The 22,229-nt window shown below is 37.8% G+C and overlaps 1 protein-coding gene across 50 annotated transcripts in view; it reads right to left on the bottom strand.

The window, feature by feature from the left end:
• Rims2 (regulating synaptic membrane exocytosis 2) overlaps nt 1-22,229 on the bottom strand; it is a 516,004-nt gene that overhangs the window by 74,497 nt on the left and 419,278 nt on the right. For 23 of the 50 annotated variants that reach the window (XM_031358666.1, XM_031358671.1, XM_031358679.1 and 20 more), the window contains one exon: nt 2,044-2,121. The exons of the other annotated variants lie outside the window; for them this stretch is intronic. In XM_031358666.1, the coding sequence (XP_031214526.1) occupies nt 2,044-2,121 (78 nt within the window). The remainder of the gene's footprint in view (nt 1-2,043; nt 2,122-22,229) is intronic. 50 annotated transcript variants of the gene reach the window in all.

Raw genomic sequence — 22,229 nt, 5'->3', positions numbered from 1 at the left:
AAGTGGGGATATATGGAAAGTTCTAAAGAGAGAAAAGGAAGGGAAAATGATATATAATTATATTATGACCTCAAAAATAAAAGAAAACAAGAGGAAAGAATTCTTGATTTCAACTCTTAACATGTCCAGAAACCCTGATAAAGTCAAGCATTGAAGAAAATCTCTCTGAAGTACAGAGAAAAATTCTCATAGTAATTCTTTGATTTTAGTTATGATAGAAGCTTAAAGTTTAAGATTTAATATTATGGAACTAATCATCCTCTTAAAATCTATTTTGTAGCGGCTGTGTGGCTGGCTTTGTGCTCTGCATGGGAGCTGTAGCAGAGAATGCCCCTGTTTTCATGACCCTTTCATTTATGATTCCATGGGGCAAGTTATAAATGAATTATCATGTCAACCAGTGGTATGTGATGAGGAAAGATACACAGAAAATAGAAAATGATGATCTAGAAAGTTTAGGTGAAAATTTAGGGAGATTTCTCTGAAGAGGATATAATTGAGCTGAACCCTGAATAATGAAACCAAGTCACCTACAATGAATGAATGATCTAGGCATAAAGGTGATGGATCAAGCCATGTACCTTGAGAGAGGGCCAAGCCTGGCTATTAGATAATTTAAAAGCTACACAGGCTGAAATCACAGGATAAAGCCTGGATGTACTAGATCAAAATCACACCTTGAAATGCTTATTTTTATTAGATGAGCTACTCAGATATTACCCCAGAACTGAGACCTGACCCCATGAGAATACAGACTGCACAGGTTGGTCTACCAGGAGAATTGGGGATCTAGTGCCAGTATTTTGTCTCTGAAGACACACTCAATTAAAGGCTTCTGGAGAGATCATAGGGTCTAGTGCTAGTATTTGATCTCTGAGATCATAAATGTCCTCTTTAAAAAGAGGCTTTTCTTTGTAAAGGTTAAATCAGTAAAGAATTAGGAATACTCCTTTGTTAAACACTTACAATTATTTAAAATTAGTCTATACATTAATCTATTTTTGAATTTATAAATACTGCCTTAAATTATTAGAAAAATACATCCTCTCTACCTTGATTGTAAACAGTTAGTTAACAAAAATAAAACAAACTTGTGATTCCTATTAGTACACATCCTCATGGTTCACTTCCTTCCTTCTTCTTCCTTTCCTTACTATCTTTTGAGCTGTGGTCATCCTACATTGCCCAGCTTGACTACTTACGTGACCCTATGCTATGAAATGAGGTAATTCTCTGGTCTTAGACTCCTGAGTTGCTAGACCACCGTTCCTGGGAGTGCTCATGTTTCCCAACTATTTACTTTGGCCATTCTCAGATGACAACTTTCAATATCATCTATTATATTGGATAAAATTTCGCAGATGCCATCTTTGTTCTTTCACTAGGTAGGTAGGTAGGTAGGCAGGTAGGTAGGTAGATAGGTAGGTAGGTCTATAGATAGATCCTGGGTTGAAAAGGTGGCTTGGCTGGCTAAGTGACTGAGGACCTGAGAACACAAATGTGAGAGCACATGTGACATTGGTAGTATGACTCTGGGGTTGGTGACTGGTGGAGACAGGTGGACCCCTGAGCTCATTGGGAAGCTGTCCTAGCTGAATGGATGAGTAAGAAGCCCCATCTCAAAAAAAAAAAAAAAGAAGAGGAGGAGGAGAGCAGTAGAGAGAAGCACTTGATTTTGGTCTCTGGTCCACACACACACATGTGCATATACATGCATATGCAATAGCATGCACATGTAATCCACAGAAGCATGTACCTACACACACTCCCACAAAACTACATTTAATATCTTCATATTTTAATAAGTGCTATTGTTAACTTAAGAACAAAGTTTATGAGTTAGAATTTTAAAATGTTTTTATCATGACATATCTTATAAGCACTGCATTTTTATATCAGTAAATACTTTATTACCCTTAGAGACATGACCTAATTTTCTCTGTTCTCCTTTGAATAATTGGTCATCAAACATTTCTTATTCAGCTACTTTCAGCTATAGTAAACATCTTGGTGAGAATTAACTAATTCCTCCCATGCACCTACTTGATGTCAGGTCCCAAGGGAATGAGTGGGGGCTGAACTGGTGTCTGTGTTCCATGGTCCTGCACAAGAGGGCTGAAACTGAAGGGAACAAACAATGTTTTGTTTTGTTTTGTTTTCCACTCAGAGTTTCCTCTAGTCAGCCTATTCGACGCAAATGTTTATTTCTAACAATCTATGCAGAAGAGTATCTTTCTCCAATGTGTGTAGATTCCATTTGGGCTGCTGGTAGTTGTGGCTCTAGAGTGAAAAAAAAAAAAAAAAAAAAAAAAAAAAAAAAAAAAAAAGCACCAAAGAGACATTATAAAGAGCGTGTACTAAGTGACTGGAACACTCAGGTTCAGTCTGAGTCTCCTCTGGGAAACACTCAGAGGAAAGAAACACAAGACCCAGCGCTGAAAGATTTTACTGCTGGCAGACTTGAAAACAAGAGATCAGCAAAGCTTTTATGAACATATATGTTGAATCATGGATAAAAATGATGATACACAGGGAAGAGAATATCATAAATAATGACAAAAGCAAGAGAGCATGGCACAGTTTAAGGATGAATTACACAGTGCCATAGAGAAGTCCTTGACTTATGAAATGCTTTATGTCTCTAGAGGACAAAGCATTTGCTCAAGGAGTGGGAGTTAGGAAATAATCAACACTGGAACTGACATCATCTCCTGACCGAGAGGTCCTGGAGGAAGCTGGACTCTCAGGTCAAATGCTTAGGGCACTAGTCCAGGCTAAAAAGATGAGACAATAAATATTTGAATAGGAAAGCGCACACGAACACAGGAAGATGGCTGAAGCAGGCCAGCTAACAGTGTAAGAAGGGGAGATGCTAAAGGTGCAGAAGACAGCTCAGTGAACACATAGGGTAGGAAGAAGAGATGTGACTAAAAGGACGAGAAACAGGTTCTCAGAGACTTGAAAAATGCAATAGTGGCAAATCCCACAGAAGGCAAAAGAAGAATATTGTTCATGAAAGCAGTCAAAAGTTGTGAAAATGTCATTTGGAATAAATTTTTAAAAAGGGATACTGAATTGGTAGTTTTGAAAGTACACTGACTTTGAAGGGAAAAAACCCTATTCAACTAGAGATATTTCAATTTCCAAAGAGCTAAGCAAGGACTTTGAAAGAAGGAGAGGGGAAACTGTGATGGTAGAGAAGTCTAGAAGACTAAATGCTACAGAGAATGATCTAGTCAGCTCACAGTGATATCAAAAGGAGAGAACAGTTACTAAAATAAGGATTCCTGGTACTTTGTTAACTTTTAGACAAAATTGAAGGACTTTAAGAAAATGAAAAATAAAGTTAAAAACTGTTATCAAAAGTTATGGGGAACGGTCCCACCTTGGGGATAGAAACATCATGTCTGCAGACACCAAACCCAATTCTGTTGCCCTGCAGAGAGGAACCAAGTGTGGCAGTTCTTGGGAAGATCCAGTCAGCAACTAACCAATGCAGAGGTGGATGCTTGGAGCCAAGCATCAGGCTGAACTGAAGGAACCTGGTTGGGGAGCTGGCAGAAGGACTGAAGGAGCTGAGGGGGATTGCAAGCCCATAGGAAGAACAATGTCAGCTTGGCTGACTACCCAGTTCTCCTAGAGACTAGACCACAAACCGAGGAGTGTACCTAAAGGGATCTTTGGCTCCAGATACTTATGTAGCAGAGGATGGCCTTGCCCTACCTCAATGGGAGGGGAGGCCCTTGGCCCCGGGAGGTTTGATGCCCCAGAGTAGGCGGATGATTGAGCGGTGGGGTGAGTGAGTGTGGGTGGGTGGGGGAGAACGCTCATACAGGCAAAAGGAAGGGGGGAGGGCAGATGTGGGATGAGGGTGTGGTGGAGGGGTAACAGGGAAGTGGGATATCATGGGATGGGGGTTGGTAGAGGAAGAAGTAGGATATCACTTGAGATATAAACGAATGGAATGATCAATAATAATGAAAAAAAAAAAAGAACCAAACAATGTTACAAGATGGAAAAACAAGACATTTTGAATTCAAGCTGAAGTCTAGGAACTAAGATAACATTTATACTTTCAATGATTTTAATTCTGGATCAGTGGAAAACGTGAAAAATAAGTTTCTAAGACTTTCTAGATAGATTTTCTCTTTGTTATTGAGTAGCTCTTTTAAAAAAAGAGAAATACATTTTTAAAAGATGTATTTATTTCTTTTGTGTGTCTGGTTCTTTTGACTACATGTATGGCTGTGTACCACATGCAGACCTGGTGAAAGTCAGAAGATGGGGTAGAACACCCTGGAACTGGAGTTAGCTGTCATGTAGGTACAGCACCAAACCCAGGTCATCTACAAGAGCAGCTTTTAACCTCTGAGCCATTTTTCAGCCTCAGGAAAACACTTTTCTGCACATCATGTTATGCTGATACTTTTCTGTTTACCTTCCTTAGGCCGCACATTATTAGTCAGCTTAAAAAGAATTTGCTCTCACAGGGACCCCAATGGAGAAGGAGTTAGGGGAAGGACTGAAGGAGCTGAACGGGTTTGCAGCCCCATAGGAAGAACAACAATATCAACCAACCAGAGCTCCCAGGGACTAAACCACTAACCAAAGAGAACACATGGAGGGACCCATGGCTCCAGCTGCATATATAGCAGAGGATGGCCTTATCTGGCATCAGTTGGAGGGGAAGCCCTTAGTCCTTTGAAGGCTTGATGCCCCAGTATAGGGAAATGCCAGGGCTGTGAGTGTGGAGTGGGTGGGTGGGTGGAGGAGCCCCATCACAGAAGCAAGGGGGATGAGGGATAGGATGGGGGGTTTGCGGAAGGGAAAATGGGAAGGGAGATAACATTTGAAATGTTAATAAATAAAATAACCAATAAAAAAGGATTTGCTCTCAATTTAACTCAGTTCTTTATCAGTATTTAGTTCTGAAGAAAACATAGTTCATTTACTTTAAAGGATACTCATATATTTTTGTACTAGGTGTGAGCCTTATTATTCATTATGTCTCAGGCCAATAAAACTAACTAAAGCCAATTATTTCTATATATAAATATCATAGGCAGTGACAGATTTCTCTGCAACTTGTTTTTGTTTGAGCATTTTTGGCATATATATATATATATATATATATATATATATATATCCTTCTACAACAAAATATTAGAGACATATTCATTTACCTATAACTTCAGCTATCAATTTAAAATTCACTATTTTTACTATTAAAGGACCACTAATTGTTAACATTTTGTAAAAAGAACTGTGCTGTATTTTATTAACTAGGGACACTAAAGTAAAAATCACACTTAAGAAAATTTTCAATTACTTAAATTTATATGAATATTTTGCCTGAATTTATGCATGTGTACCATGTGTACCTACTGCCTACAGAGGTCAGAAGAGGGCGTTGGATCCTATGGAAGTGGAGTTGTGGGTGGTTTTGAGTTCAGGGAAACAAACTTAGGCCTTTTGCAGGAGCAGCAAGTATTGTTAACTGCTGAGCAAACTCTTTAGTACCATAAGGAAATTTAAAAAAAAAATCACATTTTGCCTCTAAAAGTCATGCTGGGGAAGGAGCTCAGTTCTACAAGCATGAGGCCCTGAGTTTGGTTTCTAGTGTCCGTGGGCCAGCCAGGGTTGGCTGGGCATGTCTGTATCCTCAGTGTTGGAGCGCAGAGGCAGGCGAGCACACCTAGTCACTAAGAGGAACTTTGGTTCAGAGAGAGCAGCTGACAGGGCATCGACACAAATAGCACCAGTAGAAGAGGATACCTGATGTCCTGTTCTGATTCCCCAGGCATGCCGAAGGACATGTGTCCCTTCAGATTCAAGTACAAGCACTCCCCTACACACTACACACACAAGCAATAAATAAAATATAAAAGCAATTCTGAAAACTAATCTTTTTTTGAGAGGCAATCACTCAGAACATGTAAAGATTTACTCTTTGATGACATTTTATAAAGTGCCTTAATTTTGTCTTTTGGTTCAAATAGCAGTAATAACTATATTTGTGCTAAACATTGTTGTAAGATGTTGATATATAATAATTTAACATTTTCAATAATCTAAAGTTTGAATAATTTTATAACACCTATGCCAGGCAGTGGTGGTGTATGCCTTTAATCCCTTGGGAGGCAGAGGCAGGCGGATTTCTGAGTTCGAGCCCAGCCTGGTCTACAGAGTGAATTCTAGGACAGCCAAGGCTCCACAGAGAAACCTTGTCTCGGAAAAATCAAAAAAGAAAAAAGAAATCTTTATAACACCTAAATATAGAACAAAGAATCATAAGAATTGTAGTGGGGGGAGGGGCAACAAGATGGCTCAGCAGGAAACATGCTGTACTATGAGGAGATGACCAGAGTTCACTGTGGTGGAAAGAGAGAGCCAACTTTTGACACACACACACACACACACACACACACACACACACACACACACACACACAGACAATTTATTAATAAGTAAATAAATAAATGTAAATATTTTTGAGAAATACCAAACTTCAGGCATGTGTTACAATCAGGCATCAAAAACAAAACAAAACAAAACAAAAAACAAAAAAAACCCCAAAAATAAAAACAAACAAACAAACAAAAACCCCCAAATAAAACAACATAGTCAGAGGCTGTGTGCCCGTCTTGCAGTGAGTTTTACTTTTTAAAAGGATATATTGTACATTGAGTGACATTTACAAGTGCCTAGACATAAACTTAATGGAGAGAAGATGCATTTCCCATGTTACCCACAACAGTAACTCAGAGCGGGCATAGGTTAAGGTCCTTCCAGTGGCTGCTGAGAACAACTACAGATGCACTGTATGGGATTCAGCCTGCTCTGGGTTGTTCAGTACCCCTGTGAGTGAGGCTGCTGCTCATACCTCATTGTCTCCACTCTGCTCTCCAGTTGCTTACTACTCGTTCTTTGACCTAACTCCTTGGCATTCACTTTTTGTTTTCCTGTTTAGTAATGACACATTTACATGGCTAGTAAGTTAAAATGTTCTTGGCCTTTAGTGGGTAAACAGACGAACATCAGAGTGCTGATTGCTATTTTTGGTTGCCAGCTCCTTTTACTACAGGTAGGACAGGGTTGTTCCTCTTAGGCAAAGCTCTGGGGAGTAATTACAGAAACTTGCAGTTCCTCAAGGCAGGTGGGCAAGAAGGAACACACTAAATTTTACCCTTAAATTACAAATACTGTCCAAATGGGGGAACACGGGAGGTACACAATGCATTTCCAGATGCATTACTAGAGAGTAGTTCTCAAATTCTACTACTCACCAGAGTGACTGGCTTCTAAAGAATACAGTATGTAGCTGTAGCCCCAGGCAACCTAGGATGGATGCCCCAGGAAGAAGAGCTAGACATTTGCATCTTGAATTTTCTCATCTGATATCACTCCAAGTGGCATAAAAAACCCACTTAAGGAATTCTAGTATCAGTTAATGGAAGCTGACTTTGTTAAAATGTCTTACTTGGCTATTTTGCCTTTGTATAGTTTAGACAAGATTTAATGACTAATTTTTTGTCTGCCAAACATACATAAAATATTAACTAAACTTTAACAAACTACAACAAACAAGCAAAAGAAAAGAAAAGAACAAAATCCAAAGCTGGTACCCACAGTTTCCTCAGGTCTCCTTAGCTTCTCTGTGGCTTTAGTTATTCTGAAGTGTATAGACTAAGGAATGAGCCTGGAAGAAGTAGTTTTTCTCATGTGTGGATAAAACTACATATCTAAAGTTATTTTCCATACTAGCTATTTATTTCTTTATTTCTTTTTTTTTCACACTGGCTATTTCTAAATTTTAAGAAGAACAAAAATACTATTATTAGCCCAGCAGGTACTATGGCTATACAGGTTTACTTTGGTTATTAATTACACATAAGAAAATCAAGTGGGATTTTATAATTTGTAAATAATATCTTGAGACAATATTTCAAATTTCAATTCATAAGCATATCAGCCCACAGTTGTTATTGGGGTTAAAAGCCTTTTTTTTTAAATTAAAGCCTAAAAATTATTAGATATTATACATTGTCTTAGTTACAGTTTCCATTCCTGAAAAGAGACACCATGACCAATGTCCTTTATAAAGGACAACATTTAATTGGCTCTGGCTTACAGGTTCAGAAGTCCAGTCCATTATCATCAAGGCAAGAAGCATGGCAGTGTCCAGGCAGGTGCTGGAGATGGAACTAAGAATTCTACATCTTGATCAGAAGGCATTCAGAAGACTGAATCTCACACAATGGGCAGAGCTTCAAAGCCCACCCCTATAGTGATGCACCTCTTCCAACAAGGCCACCCTCCTAATAGTACCACTTCCTATGAATCAAACATATTCAAACCATCACATTCCACTCCTCGGCCCCCATAGGCTTGTTCAAACACATGAGCCTATGGAGGCCATAACTAGTCATAGCGTAGTCCAACTTCAGAAATCCTCATGGTCTATCACAGTTGTAACAATGTTTAAAAGTCCAAAGTTAATGCAATCTCTTAATTGTAATTTTCTATAAAATCAAAATCAAAAGCAGATCACTATGATCAACATCAAAAGATATATCCTATCATTCCAAAACATCCCAGTGAGGAAATAATGGACCAAAGCAAGGTCAAAACCCAGCTAGGCAAACTCAGAACTCTGCATTTCCATGTCTGATGTCCAACTCCTTTCAGCATTGTTGACTGTAACACAATTCTTTCTCTTGGGATGGTTCCACTCCCTGTTTCCAGGTTTCCTTGACAGGTATCCTATTGTTCTGGCATTTTGAACATTTTGGCATCTCCAAGGCAACTTCACAGCCTCTTATTGCAATGTCTGGGATCCACTCATGGTCTTCTGGGATACTCCAAAAGGGCTTGTGTCACACCTCCAATTCTGCCCTCTGTAGCATTCTAGGGCCTGGTTGACTCTATTCCACAGCTGTTCTTGGTGGTCACTGCATGGCACTAGCATCTGGAACACTCTAGGGTTTTCCACTTCATCTAGGCTTCAGCAATAATTGTCCACAGTTCCTTTCATGATGCCAATTTCTTTGCATGACCCCTTCAGTTCTGGGCTGTCAACTGCAACTGAAGCTGTACTTTCACCAATGGCCTACCCTGGCCTCTCATAGTGTCAAGCCTCAGTTGCTCTCCATGTCACCTTTATGCCTTCAAAAGAAGTACCACCTGGGTGACTATTACATATTAGCTGCAAGCACAAGGTATAAGATAAGCACTTGACTATCTGTGGAACACAGCTTCTTTGTGTTCTCCAAAAACATGTCCAGAAGATTTTACCTCAGTGATGTTCTCTTCTTAATCACTGCTGATTTCTTAGCTCCAGCTAACTGGCATCAGTTGTCCCAGTAGTCCCTTAAAGCCACATGGCCAAAGCTGCCAAGTTCTGGTGCTTGCTGGAGCTGGAACATGGTACCCCTTGTTCTATTACATTATCACCAACTCTTTCTGTTTTCCAACTCCTTCACTGTCTAACCTTGACTGTCCTGGAACTTGCTCTGTAGATTGACCTTGAACTCAGAGAACTGCATGGCTCTGTCTCCTGAGTGCTGGGATTAAAGGCATGTACCACCACTCCTAGACATAAGTTTTTTTTTCACCTAGAACTTGCTCCCAGGCTGGTCTTGAACTCACAGATCTGCATGCTTTTGTCTCCTGGGATTAAAGGTATGCACCACCATGCCAGGGTCTAAACTTTTCATGGCCACTATTCTTCAAGATTTGAATCAAAAGTTTGTTGTTGTAAGCCTTAAGATCTGGATCACAAGTGAGCCCTCCATTTCTGGATAGTAGATGATTCCAGAATAAAAGTACAAATAAAAACAAATCAGGTAGTAACATAACATGACATAACTATTCCTTGTTCAACTGCAAATACAAACAATAAGCTTAGCTGGGTGGGGTCTTGCCCTGCAATCACCACTCTCTTCATCTGTTGATGTCCTTGAGCACAGGATTCAGTTCTATTTCACTTCCTCGTGCCCCTTTATTACTTGAACCAAACATTTTGTATCTTTTCTTTCTAATCTTACTATGCTTGATCAAAATTCTCTTCATGAGAGTTAATCAGAGGGTTAATGGTAATGATGGGCTTTTCTGAGATTACCTTTGTTAATGCAATTAATCTAATTCTCTTCACCTTAGACTTAGCCTGAGGTAACTCTTCAAACAACAGAAAAAACAGCCACATTCTTCACCAGAAAAAGAGTATCTAGGTCACATATTAACATTCCTCTCTTCTGAAACCTCTTGAGCCAGGTCCCCACAGTTCATATCATCCTCAGCACCAAAGTCTTCCATATTCCTAAAGTCCCACTTAAAGTATTCCACCACTTTCTAAATCTACAAAAACATGATCAGGCCTATCGCAGCAATATCCGAGACCCAACCAACTTCTATCTTAGTTAGGGTTTCATTGCTGTGAAGAGATCATGACCAAGACAACTCTTATAAAGGAAAACATTTAATTGTGGCTGGCTTACAGGTTCGGAGGTTCAGTCCATTATCATCATGGCAGGAAAAATGACAGCATCCCTGCAGACATGGTGCTGGAGATAGATCAAGAGTTCTATATCTTGATCAGAATGCAGTCAAAAGACTGAATCTCACACACTGGGCACAGCTTCAAAGCCCACCCTCACAGTGATACACCTCCTCAAACAAGGCCACCCCTCCTAATAGTGCCATTCTCATGAGCCACACATATTCAAATCATTACATACATTTATGTAAATTACAATTTTAAGTGATTAAAAAAAAGTCAAAGTAAACATATGTACTCTGTTACCCACAGTAGCAATCATGCTACTGAAAAAATATAAAATGTAGAAAGCAGAGAAAAAAATTTCTAGATTTTTTCAAAATAAAGGAGTTCATTCCTATGTTCTTACTTTAGCTAACAAGATTATTTCCAGTAAAAATGAAATTAGATAAGCTCAGAACTTTAGTTATCAGAAGAATGATTTATCTGCCAGAGATAAGCCCAAGTCTTCAGCAGCCAGATGTGTTCAACTTAATTACTCCAGTTACAACACTGGTGATTTCTATAAATTTAATGGTGATATTTTCCTTTCTGTGGTCAAATTTATACATTTTATGCTATTATACTTAAGCACATTGCAGTAGAAAAGCTGACAATTTTAGATAAAAGAAAAGTCACTAAACAGTTTAAATATTTTGTGACCCTGTATAAAATTTGATAGTCTTCTTTATACAAAGATATAATTTGAGATAATCAGTCTAGGGTTATAATATAAAAATTTTATGAAAATTATGAAGAATTACAATAATGAGAGGAAATATGATTATATGATAACAAACACACATATATGTGCAATATAAACAATTGTTGATTCTACTTGCCAGTGGGTTAAAACATAATCTTGCTCAATTTTAGGACAGCAATTATGGATAAAATTCTTCCTTTCAATTTTTTTCACATTTTTAAAAATTGTGAAATATGCTATAAATACAAACAAATGCACAACATATACATTCAAAGCATAATTTAAAAATAAATTCACTCAAGATCACTCTGAAAGCTAAGAAAGTGGCCCTTTAGAGATCATAGGTAAATAGGAATGGCTTAGACATAAAAAGTCTGCAATAATTATAAATATCAAAGTCAGGCTCATAAGATAAAGAGCAAAGACTGGATAGAGTTCAGGACTGGATGGTCAGCTCTCCACAGTATTACATTGGGGAGGAGACTAGATAGTCTGCTCTCAACGATACCACATAGGGTTTCTGCTTTTCACAGCCAGAGTAAATGTTTTAAGAATTTTTTTTCCTAGTGGTTTGTTTATGAGCCAAATATTGTAGAACTCCTACTTTATTTCAGAGTAGCAAATAACTCCTAAAGGTCCTTTCAAACATGATCCTTGGTTTTCTGCCAATAATTAAATATGAAAAAGAAATGATGTATTAAGAGTTTGAGGTAAAAGTTGTGGAATCAGTAATCAGGGTGGGGGAGGCGAGGGGAGTGGGGAAGAGTGACACAGCTCACCAGCCCCTGCTGCCAAGTCTGGTAACACATGGTGGGAAGAGAACCAACTGCTGAAAATTGTCCTCTAACCCCAACATGATCAGGGTTACACCCCACCATGCCACATGGACAAAATAAATAATGTAATAAACTAAGAATCAGGACTATAGGGATTATAAAATATCATACCAGTTAAATGATTAGAAAAAGAGCAGTATGTTCCATCTAATTCTTCAGTTTGTAAAGTTTTTACTTTTTAGTTTTTACAGACATTCCTTCATCCATTTTTAGGAGCTACATGGAGGCACTCAGATAAAAACAGACACTTCCTGCAGAAAGGTGAAATTCAGCATCACAGTGTCATTGTCTCCAAAAGAAGCACCAGTAAAACATGGGTGATTTTCATTTTTCTAGTGACAGTAAACCATGGGTGATTTTCATTTTTCTAGTGGCAAACACTGCACAGAATTAGCCCAAGTCCTTCCAGCATTTCCCTTGTAATGGTGGTACAAGACTCTAAAATCAGGAGTATCTTCATCTCAAGATATAAATACTGATTCTTGCTCTATCACTTTAACTGTTTAAGTGCCATGATATGTCAAGATGCACGTATCTAGTAACAAACATATATAAACATGTGCAAATATATGTGAAAATCACACATTAGAAACAAAGACATCCATATGTCATATGCTTATATATATGGTTTATAAAATGAGATTTTTAACCCATGAAGTACTCTGCAAATGGTAGAACAACATTATTATCTATTAAGTGAAGACTTTAAGAACATAATTGAATAATGGGGGTAACTGTGTATTATCTTAATAAAGATATAAAATATCTCCCTAAAGTACTCATTTATTATTAAACTGAAAAAAATAAATATTTTATGGGCCAAAAAGATTTTATTTGTTATTATCATGTAATGTATAGAATAGAATCATTTCTTCAAGGAGGCATATTCAAATAAATGGTGGACAATATTTAATAACATACTAAAATATTTTATGTGTGAACCAGAGACTCACAATCTCCATGTAAGAGTGAATTCTGAAAAATTCCAAAGTGAGAAACAACAAAGAAACTGATAATAGCAACAATGGAGTGGGTGCAGTTTGCAAGTTAGCACTTTGGAAAGATTTGTTAAGCATGTTAGATACAGTTCGGTCTATAATGCATGTATGCCCACATATGCACACGCACACACACACACACACACACACACACACACACACACACGGCATAAATAGAATTATAGGGTGATAAATTTTAATCTCAGTAACTAATGGTGCCAAGTCAATACATTGATGTAAGTATGGAAAATATAGGAAGTAGGTCATTTGTCTGTTTCATACCTGTGTGCTATGAATTGTTTTTATTTGAAGTGATTTTCCAAACAGTACAATGAATTACACTTTCAAATATGTGAAAATCAGCAAAACTGTTCAGTGTTCATAAGATTTGTTGAATTATGCATACTATTTTTATGGTATTCTTCTATTAGCATCATTATTTGATTAATAAACCTTATTTTATATTCCTTGGATAGCTTTTCCTGTTGTATTTGTGAATTATTATTTGAGTTTTTAATTCTCCTCATAGTTCATTTATCTGCTTACTTATTTCAACCTCTATGATTATATTAAGGCCTAAAGACTTCTGGATAGTTATAAATTCTTTACTTAAACACAGCCAAGAACAAAATATTTGTTCTATTTTAAAAATACAAGCTAAATCTAAAAATATAAAATTAAGGCATATCATTAAGCTTTAAGTAAATCCTCAGAAATAAATTTCAAAAGTATTACATAAAATAGTTATATCATAATGATTATAAAAAACTAATTCAAATGATTTCACTATAGAGCATTTCAAAATGCATATGCATTTTACTAGTGTTGACAGAACACACAGTGGTTCTCAAAGTTATTTGACCAAGGACTAATTTAAAACACACACACACACACACACACACACACACACACACACACACACACCATTATCAATTCATGGGATTAGCTATTCTGAGAATACACTTGAACAACGCTGATTTAAAAGAAAACACTATGTTTCTAAGTATTTGTCCATCTATACCTAACTTGCTGACTGATTTTAGATAGAATTTTCATTTTCATATGAACAATAAATACTAAAAGAACCTTTAAAAGGATCCTATCAAAATGTGTATGAAAAGATGCACAATAATTTAGTAAACGCTCTTTTGGGACTTTATACTTAGGTTGCTCCACAACTAGAAAAGTTTCTCAAACATGCTTGTGAGCTATCCACTCATAAAAGACATTTTATCTGTATGACACAGGCCCATCAATACTCCGTCATGGATGGCAGAAGGATGTCTTGTTTCTTCCAAGGAGTTTCAGCAAGTTAAAAGTTTCCGGGAGAGGGGGAATTATATTCCTAAGTGCCACATAGCCCCTGTCCCAGTAAATTTTATTTTATTCATGCAGTCTATCCTTAATAAATACAGTGGGTCACAGGACAGACACACACACACACACACACAAAAGTAAGAGAGGCTCTTGGGAAGGAGAAGAAATCTGGTGGATGGAGCAAATGGCTGAGAGGAGAATAGGACCAGAGGATATTTTAATTGAAGAATATTGTAGATAAATATGAAATTATAAAGTAGTAAACTAGATGAAAACCATTTTTAATAAAGCATGATTTTTCTTCTGTGAAACTTTCCTATGAAATCCACTAAAAGTCATTTGGCTGGGCATGGTGATGCACACCTTTAATCCCAGCAGTGGAATAGCAGAGGTCTATGAGTTTGAGGCTAGCCCCATGGGGTTCCATAGTGATAGCCTGTCCGAGAAAACTGAGGTGATCAAGTAGTAATCACCCACTCCCCATGGCTGTCAAGGCCTCCACCCCACACCTCTTCTTCCTTCTACTGAGCCACTGCCCCACTCTCCTCTGGTTCTAGTTCCTCCTCCAGGCCACTGCCCCACCCTCTTCTGGTTCTAGTTCCTCCTCCAGGCCACTCACTGTCCTACCCTCCTTTGGTTCTAGTTCCTCTACAGCAGCAGGTTTCCACTCCACTCATTGTGCCTTAGTCCTTTTCAAATGCACAACTCCCCAGACCATGAGCAGATCTCAATTCTTCCATTAGTCCGCTATGGAAACTGACCCTCCAAAATGAATGACAAGCACTTTCAGCTTTGTCATGTATAGAAAATAATATGATGGATTAGAGACATTCTTGTATTTAATTTCCTAAATTTTATGATTCTAGTTTGTTGAAAAGTTTTAATATAGAGTGTACAAATCCAGGCCAATGATATCATTTATGAGAAAAAGATGGAAATGGGCCTATAAAAAGAAGAAATTTATCATCTTTTCATGGAAATGAAGTTTGTCCTTCTTTGCATTATAAGAGAAATATATATTTAAGAATGAGAGAAGAAAGAGATGAATGGAAATTTGAGAAAGCTAGCTTTTAAGGCATGATGGAACTGAAGAAAATATGCTTGATAAACTAAACAGTTGAATTTTTAATATCTACATACAATACTTATTGAAATATTTCTTCTTCTCAGCATTTAAAACATATGAACATCATCCTTTCAAGATGTATGGTTGTTTTAAGTATTTGCAGGGTACTGAAATCATCAATTCTATCTACTTCAGTAAAGCAGCGCCACAGAACAAAACCTTGTGACATTAGCAGATGCTCTGCATTCTTCTTTCACCTCAAAACCCAGATGCCATTAATTTACTTTTTTTCTTTTTACTTTTTAAAAAATAAAGATCACTTCATTGTAACTCACAAATAAAAATATCACACAGATACATACAAGTAGCCACTGAAACATTTATCCAGTCCCAAACATTCTGCAACTCAATGAACTTCTTTACAGACAGCAGAACAACATGCATTTATTTTTGTAAATCTCCCTCCCTCTTCTGGACACTTAATAGAAATGTGATAAGTAACTTTTTTGTCTTTAGATGGTTCACTGGTATAAACACTGACTAAGACACCCTGTAAGCTTTGTCAACATTTTGTAGTATGAATCGGTACTCTGAGCTTTTACCTAGCTGACCATGTTCCAGCATGTATCCACTGTTTATTTAATATTCAATATTTTACTGTTTTCACAAATTTCCTACCTCATAAAAATTGACTACTTATGTTCCATATTGTCAATATAACATTTAGATTTATGATTTTTTAAAAGATAAGAATTTTTTAGTAACATCCATGAAAGAAAAACAGATTAAATTATGAAAGCATAAATGGAGTTAGAAAAATAGACATAAGTCAGTGATGATTAAATATAAAGTCAGGAAGACCTGGGAACTGGAGGAAGGTGATATGTTCAGTGGAGAAGACAGTGACACCCAGCTTTTTGCTTTGAAGAAGTATGAGTACTGAACAAGTACCAGACTCTGAGAGAGTGGAAAAGAGAAAAGAAGCTATTTATTAGAGTTGTTTGTTTGATGGGTTGGGAGATAATAATGAATTTAATTCTATATACTGAGTGACAGATAAAATGGCCAGAGCTCTTAGCTGGAAAGAAAGTTTTAAAAGAAAGTTATTCTGTAGGTTACTCTAAAATTGATGAGTATCACTAAGAGACAGCATTTTTGAAAAGGCTTTAAAATCTAATGCGAAGGTAATTTTAAATAGCTGCTTTAAGGACTTCCATAAGCTACTTCTACTCAAGATTATAGTGGATGTCTAGTCAGGTCAATTATCATGAGAAAAATATCAAAGGTTTTAGATTGTGAAATTGGATGTACAGTTCCCTTAAATGGCAGAAGACAAGATGTTTTATACAGTCACAGGAAACAGTAGTAGACAAAAATCACTCTACTCATAGATCCTAGCAATGAATGATCCCAAAATGATGTTGATACAACTATTCCACTTATAACAGTACCAAAAACAAAATGTAAAGAGTAAATGTTTTTTTTTAAAAAAATATATAACTACATCAAAAATACAAATATAATTGCAGGAGAGTAAAGAAAAAAATGGAACAACATCTCATGATGTGAACTGAAAAACTTAGTCTTAAAAATGACAATAGTCCTCCATGCTGGGAGAGGCCTCAGCCCACAGGTACTTGCTGCATAAGCCCAATGACTTGATGCTGATCCCGAAAATGCATAGGAAAGTCGGAGAGGACTGACTCCACAACGTCTTCCTCTGATATGAAACAGCACACACACCAAAGACAATATTTTAAATAATTAAAAGGTTTGTTTAAATGGTGGTGATTTTCCAAGCGCTATCAAAATTCCAGCTGCTTTCTTTTTCAGAAACTCATGAAGCTGATTTCAAGATTCATTAGAAATACCAGTCAGAATGGCTAAGACCAAAAGCTCAGGTGACAGCAGATGCTGGCGAGGTTATGGAGAAAGAGGTACGCTCCTCCATTGCTGGTGGGACTGCAACCTGTTACAATTTCTGTGGAAATCAGTCTAGTGGTTCATCAGAAAATTAGAAATAGTTCTACCTGAAGACCCAGCTATACCACTACTGAGCATATACCCAGAAGATGCTCCAACATATAACAAGGACACATGCTCCACTATGTTCCTAGCAGCCTTATTTATAATAGCCAGAAGCTGGAAACAACCCAGATGTCCCTCAACAGTAGAATGAGTACAGAAAATGTGGTACATTTACACAATGGAGTACTACTCAGCTATTGAAACTAATGACTTCATGAAACCCAGGCAAGTGGATGGAACTAGAAAATACCATCCTAAGTAAAGTAACCCAGAAACAAAAGAACACACATGGTATGTACTCATTGATAAGTGGATATTAGTCCTCAAACTCACAATGCTCATGATACAACCCACAGATCATACGGAGCTTAGGAGGAAGGAAGACCAGGGTGTGTGCACTTCAGTCCTGCACTGAGCAGGGAACAGGATGTTTGGGAGGGGGTGAAGGGAGAGGAACCTGGGACCTGGGAGGGGCAGAAGAGGAGGAGGAAATAAGGGGGGCAGTATCAGGTACTGGAGGGGACAGGAGAGAGGTACAGAGAGTCAGAAAATCAAATAAAAATATGTAGCAGGGTGGGGTGGGGATGAGGAAATGGGGATAGCCATTGGAGGGTCCCAGATAACAAGAAAATGAGGCTCCCAGGACCCAACAGGGATGATTTTAGCAGAGAAGGGGAGATAGAACCTGTAGAGACCCCCTCCAGTAAATAGACATGGCCCCTCTGGTAGTAGGATGGGGCCATACACCCATCATAAAGTTTTTAACCCAGAAATGTTCCTGTGCAAAGGAAGAACAGGGATTAAAAAAAAAATTGGAGCAGAGACTGAAGGAACGACCATCTGAGGACTGCCCCACCTGGGGATCCATCCTGTCTGCAGACACCAAACCACACACTGTTGCCATTGCCAAAGCACTTGCTGACAGGAACCTGGTGAGGCTGTTCCTTGGAAGGTTCAGCCAGCAAATGACCAATGCAGATGTGGATGCGTGGAGCCAACCATCAGACTGAGCTCAGGGACACAGGTTGGGGAGCTGGCAGAAGGACTGGAGGAGCTGAAGGGTATTGCAACCCCATAGGAAGAACAAAGTTGGCTGGCCAGACCACCCAGTGCTCCCAGGGACTAGACCACCAACCAAGGGGTGTACAGGGAGGGGTCCATCCTCTGATACATATGTAGCAGAGGATGGCCTTGTCTGACATCAATGGGAGGGGAGGCCCTTGTTCCTGTGGAGGTTTGATGCTCCAGTGTAGGGGGATACTGGATGGGTTGGGCAGGAGAGGGTGGGTGGTTGTGTGTGGGAGCACCCTCATAGAGGCAAAGGGGAGGGAGGAGAGGGAGGTTGTGGGATGGGGGCTTGTAGAGGGGTAACTGGGAAGTGGGATATCATTTGATATGTAAATGAATGAAATGATTAATAAAAATAAATTAAAAAAGAAGAAAACACAGTTAACTCCACAGAGAAGATGAATAGCGTCATCTCCTGGGGCATTCCTTTTCAATATAGACATTCCTGAGCCCTACTTTAAATACACAGAATCACAATGATAGGGATGGTATTAAAGCAGTTATATTTCTTTTTAAGTTCTCAGGTAAGTCTTATATACAAGCATTAAGTAGTGTTATAATAAGAGTCTCATATTACTATGGACAAGCTGTGTTTTCATCGAAAAAGAAAAACCTAAAGAAAACACAAGCTATTTATGCAATTAAATACAAGGGGATAGTTCATTGTGTCCCCTGAGATAAGTTAGCATAGAAAAGCAGTCCCAGAAAACAAGCATACAAAAAAGTGAACTTAGGAAGTTAAGTATTATCATATTAACTAATGATACTTATATTTAAAAACATCTTCTGGCTGATAGGAACAGGTTTGGCTGGTCATGTGCTCTTGGCTAACCATGGAACCAGTTACCACTTAGTTCCCGATTATAAGGTCGCATCATCAGACTGACAAATGATGCTTATTTTCCTGTGTGCTGTCTAGTGTGGATAGGAAAGGGTGGGAATCACTGAAAGGTATCCAGTGGGAGGTACCCAGGACAGAACAAAGAACACGCATCTTACAGTCCCAAGAACAGTTATTTTCACAGGAAACATTGTTGCTAGTCCTTTTCCTGGCCCCTCCTCCTCCTTTTTTTTTTTTTTAATTTAAAAAAAGGTTCTCTCTCTGTAGCACAGACTCTACAAATTCTCTTCCAGATGAGTCTTACACTCTGGTAACAGTGCTGACTCAATTTCTCAAATGCTGGGATTGTAGGTGTGAGTTGCTGTTCCTGCTTAATACTTCCCCATTAAAGTGGTTTAAGATTGTTTTCACATTTTAACTATAATGTAAAATATGATGTAAAACTAGTATCCCATCTGCAATGCCTTTGATTAAGTATGTAATTAATGATTAATCATGCCTCACTAATTAATAGTATAAATCTCCTTTTTACAAATAAGTAATCATAAAAGCTTGAATCTATACTGATCTTTTCTTCCAACCATTTTCTACTGGAAGAGTAATATCCAGTAAAAAGGAATAGTATGTTTGTGTACATTTATAGATATATTATTTATGAACTTATGTAAAGTTTCCTAATTTTTAATCTTTGTCTTGTGTCCCCAGAATAGGTAATGGAAGAATGGATACCATTTAGTTTGGACACAAAGCTATTGATGTGGTTGGGTTTGAAAAAGTGTCCTTTTCATTGTTTGGCTTTTGACTTCCATCAGAGATGGTGTAAGGTCACCTCTTTGAGCACCAAGTTCCCTTTTCTATAGCCCTGTGCCTTCTGTCAGGTTCATCACTGAGGCTTTTACTAAGAAACCATTTACCCTCCAGGGCAGAAATGCTTAATTTTATTTCTGTCCTAGATGTCAGTTCAGAACCCGAGAAATCCTAAAGAAATACTGGTTTAATGAATCATTTCTCTTTATCTCTCAATACTTTATCTCATCCAAGTTTCTCTCTCTTCCCATATTACATATACAAATGTAATATACTTGTACCTTTCACAGTATACCATGTGTAATTATTAAGATGATGGAAAAAGTCTACTAGATCTACATACATTTGTGCATATATATATATATATATATATATATATATATATACTTAAGTATGAGTACAGTCATTCATTAATCACATTACAAAAACCTAACATTTAAGGAATCATTTAAAACTTATTTTTGCTCTCCATTTTCCTCTTAAACATTTAGCAAATTTATTTAATATGACTCACTACAAATGAGCAATATAGCCTTACATTGAAATATATATCCTGCAACAAGGTCTAGTCATTACAAAGTAGGTAGCAATCACAGTGACACTTTTGTTTATTGAAGTCACTGTGGTATGTACTAGAACTGCTATAATATTCAACAGTGACACTCCCTTTTATCAAAATTCAAGAACTGTATGAGTTTGCAATCTTAAGAAATATAAGTTGCCCTCTAAAACTTGCAGGTCTCCAAGCACTCCAGAATAAGTTGAGTACAGACAGTGCCTTGTTGTACTGCCTGGTTTTGTGTCAATTTGACACAGGCTGGAGTTATCACAGAGAAAGGAGCTTCAGTTGAGAAAATGCCTCCATGATATCCAGCTGTAAGGCATTTTCTTAATTAATGATCAAGAGGGAGGCCCCCCTTGTGGGTGGTACCATCACTGGGCTGGGAGTCTTGGGTTCTATATAAAAGCAAGCTGAGCAATCCAGGGTAAGCAAGCCAGTAAGCAACATCCCCACCCCACCCCACCCCACCCCCATGGTCTCTACATCAGTTTCTGCTTCCCAACATTCTTGAGTTCCAGTCCTGACTTCCTTTGGTGATGAACAGCAGTGTGGAAGTGTAAGCTGAATAAACCCTTTCCTCTCCAACTTGCTTCTTGGTCATGTTTGTGCAAGAATAGAAACACTGACTAAGACATTTGGTAACCATCTTGCTAGGAATATATTCACCTCCTTGCCCTCATGAAATAAAATGTTCTTTTATCCTGGAGAAAAAACAGGTTACTGTGTTTTCTGGTGACAGCAGCATTTTAAGTGAAGAGTTTAGGCCATAAGTTTCTGTGTTCCTGCCTATCAAGTCAGGTGGCCAGTTAGAAGCTCTGGCTCGAGGCAACCTGCAATGGCTCATGGTGTCTCTGCACAGCACATAGAAAACACACAAGACTCAAAATTTGCTATGCACTTGGAAGAAATTAGACTGTCTCTTTCAGAAAGTTTTTCTCTAAGAATTAGTCATGAAATACTCATATTTTTCACAAATCAGGATATGGTTGTTTTAATTATATGATAATTTAATGTAATTATCTAGTTAGATATATAACAACAACGGACTTGAAATTACTGGTGTAGAGTCAAATCACAAAATGTGCCTTACTAAATACATTTTCATGTTTACTGAATGCTATAAAGACCTACTAGATCACAGATACAGCTGAAAGACAAAAGAAAATACACAATTGAATTGTATGCTAAATGAGAAAACTACTACTTCAATTGTCTTCTCTTTTATTTTGGGAAAAGCTCAATATGCAACTGGATTTGAGATAACTTAAAATTGACATATAAATAGGTTTTGCTCCTCTAGTAAAATTTGTGTAATAAAAAGATCAAATTCTGCTAGAAAACTCGACTTCTTCAAGATGACATTATTTGCAGTTTTCATTCTCACATTCTCTCTTGTAATTAAAGCAAGCTCTTCATGGAGAAGAGGAAGTCAGGCTTCACACTGCTGAGTTCACCTTAAGCTGAAA

The sequence above is a fragment of the Mastomys coucha genome, unplaced genomic scaffold (assembly GCF_008632895.1).
Source record: "Mastomys coucha isolate ucsf_1 unplaced genomic scaffold, UCSF_Mcou_1 pScaffold7, whole genome shotgun sequence".
NCBI lineage: Eukaryota > Metazoa > Chordata > Mammalia > Rodentia > Muridae > Mastomys > Mastomys coucha.
This window is presented reverse-complemented; position numbering and strand designations above follow the sequence as displayed.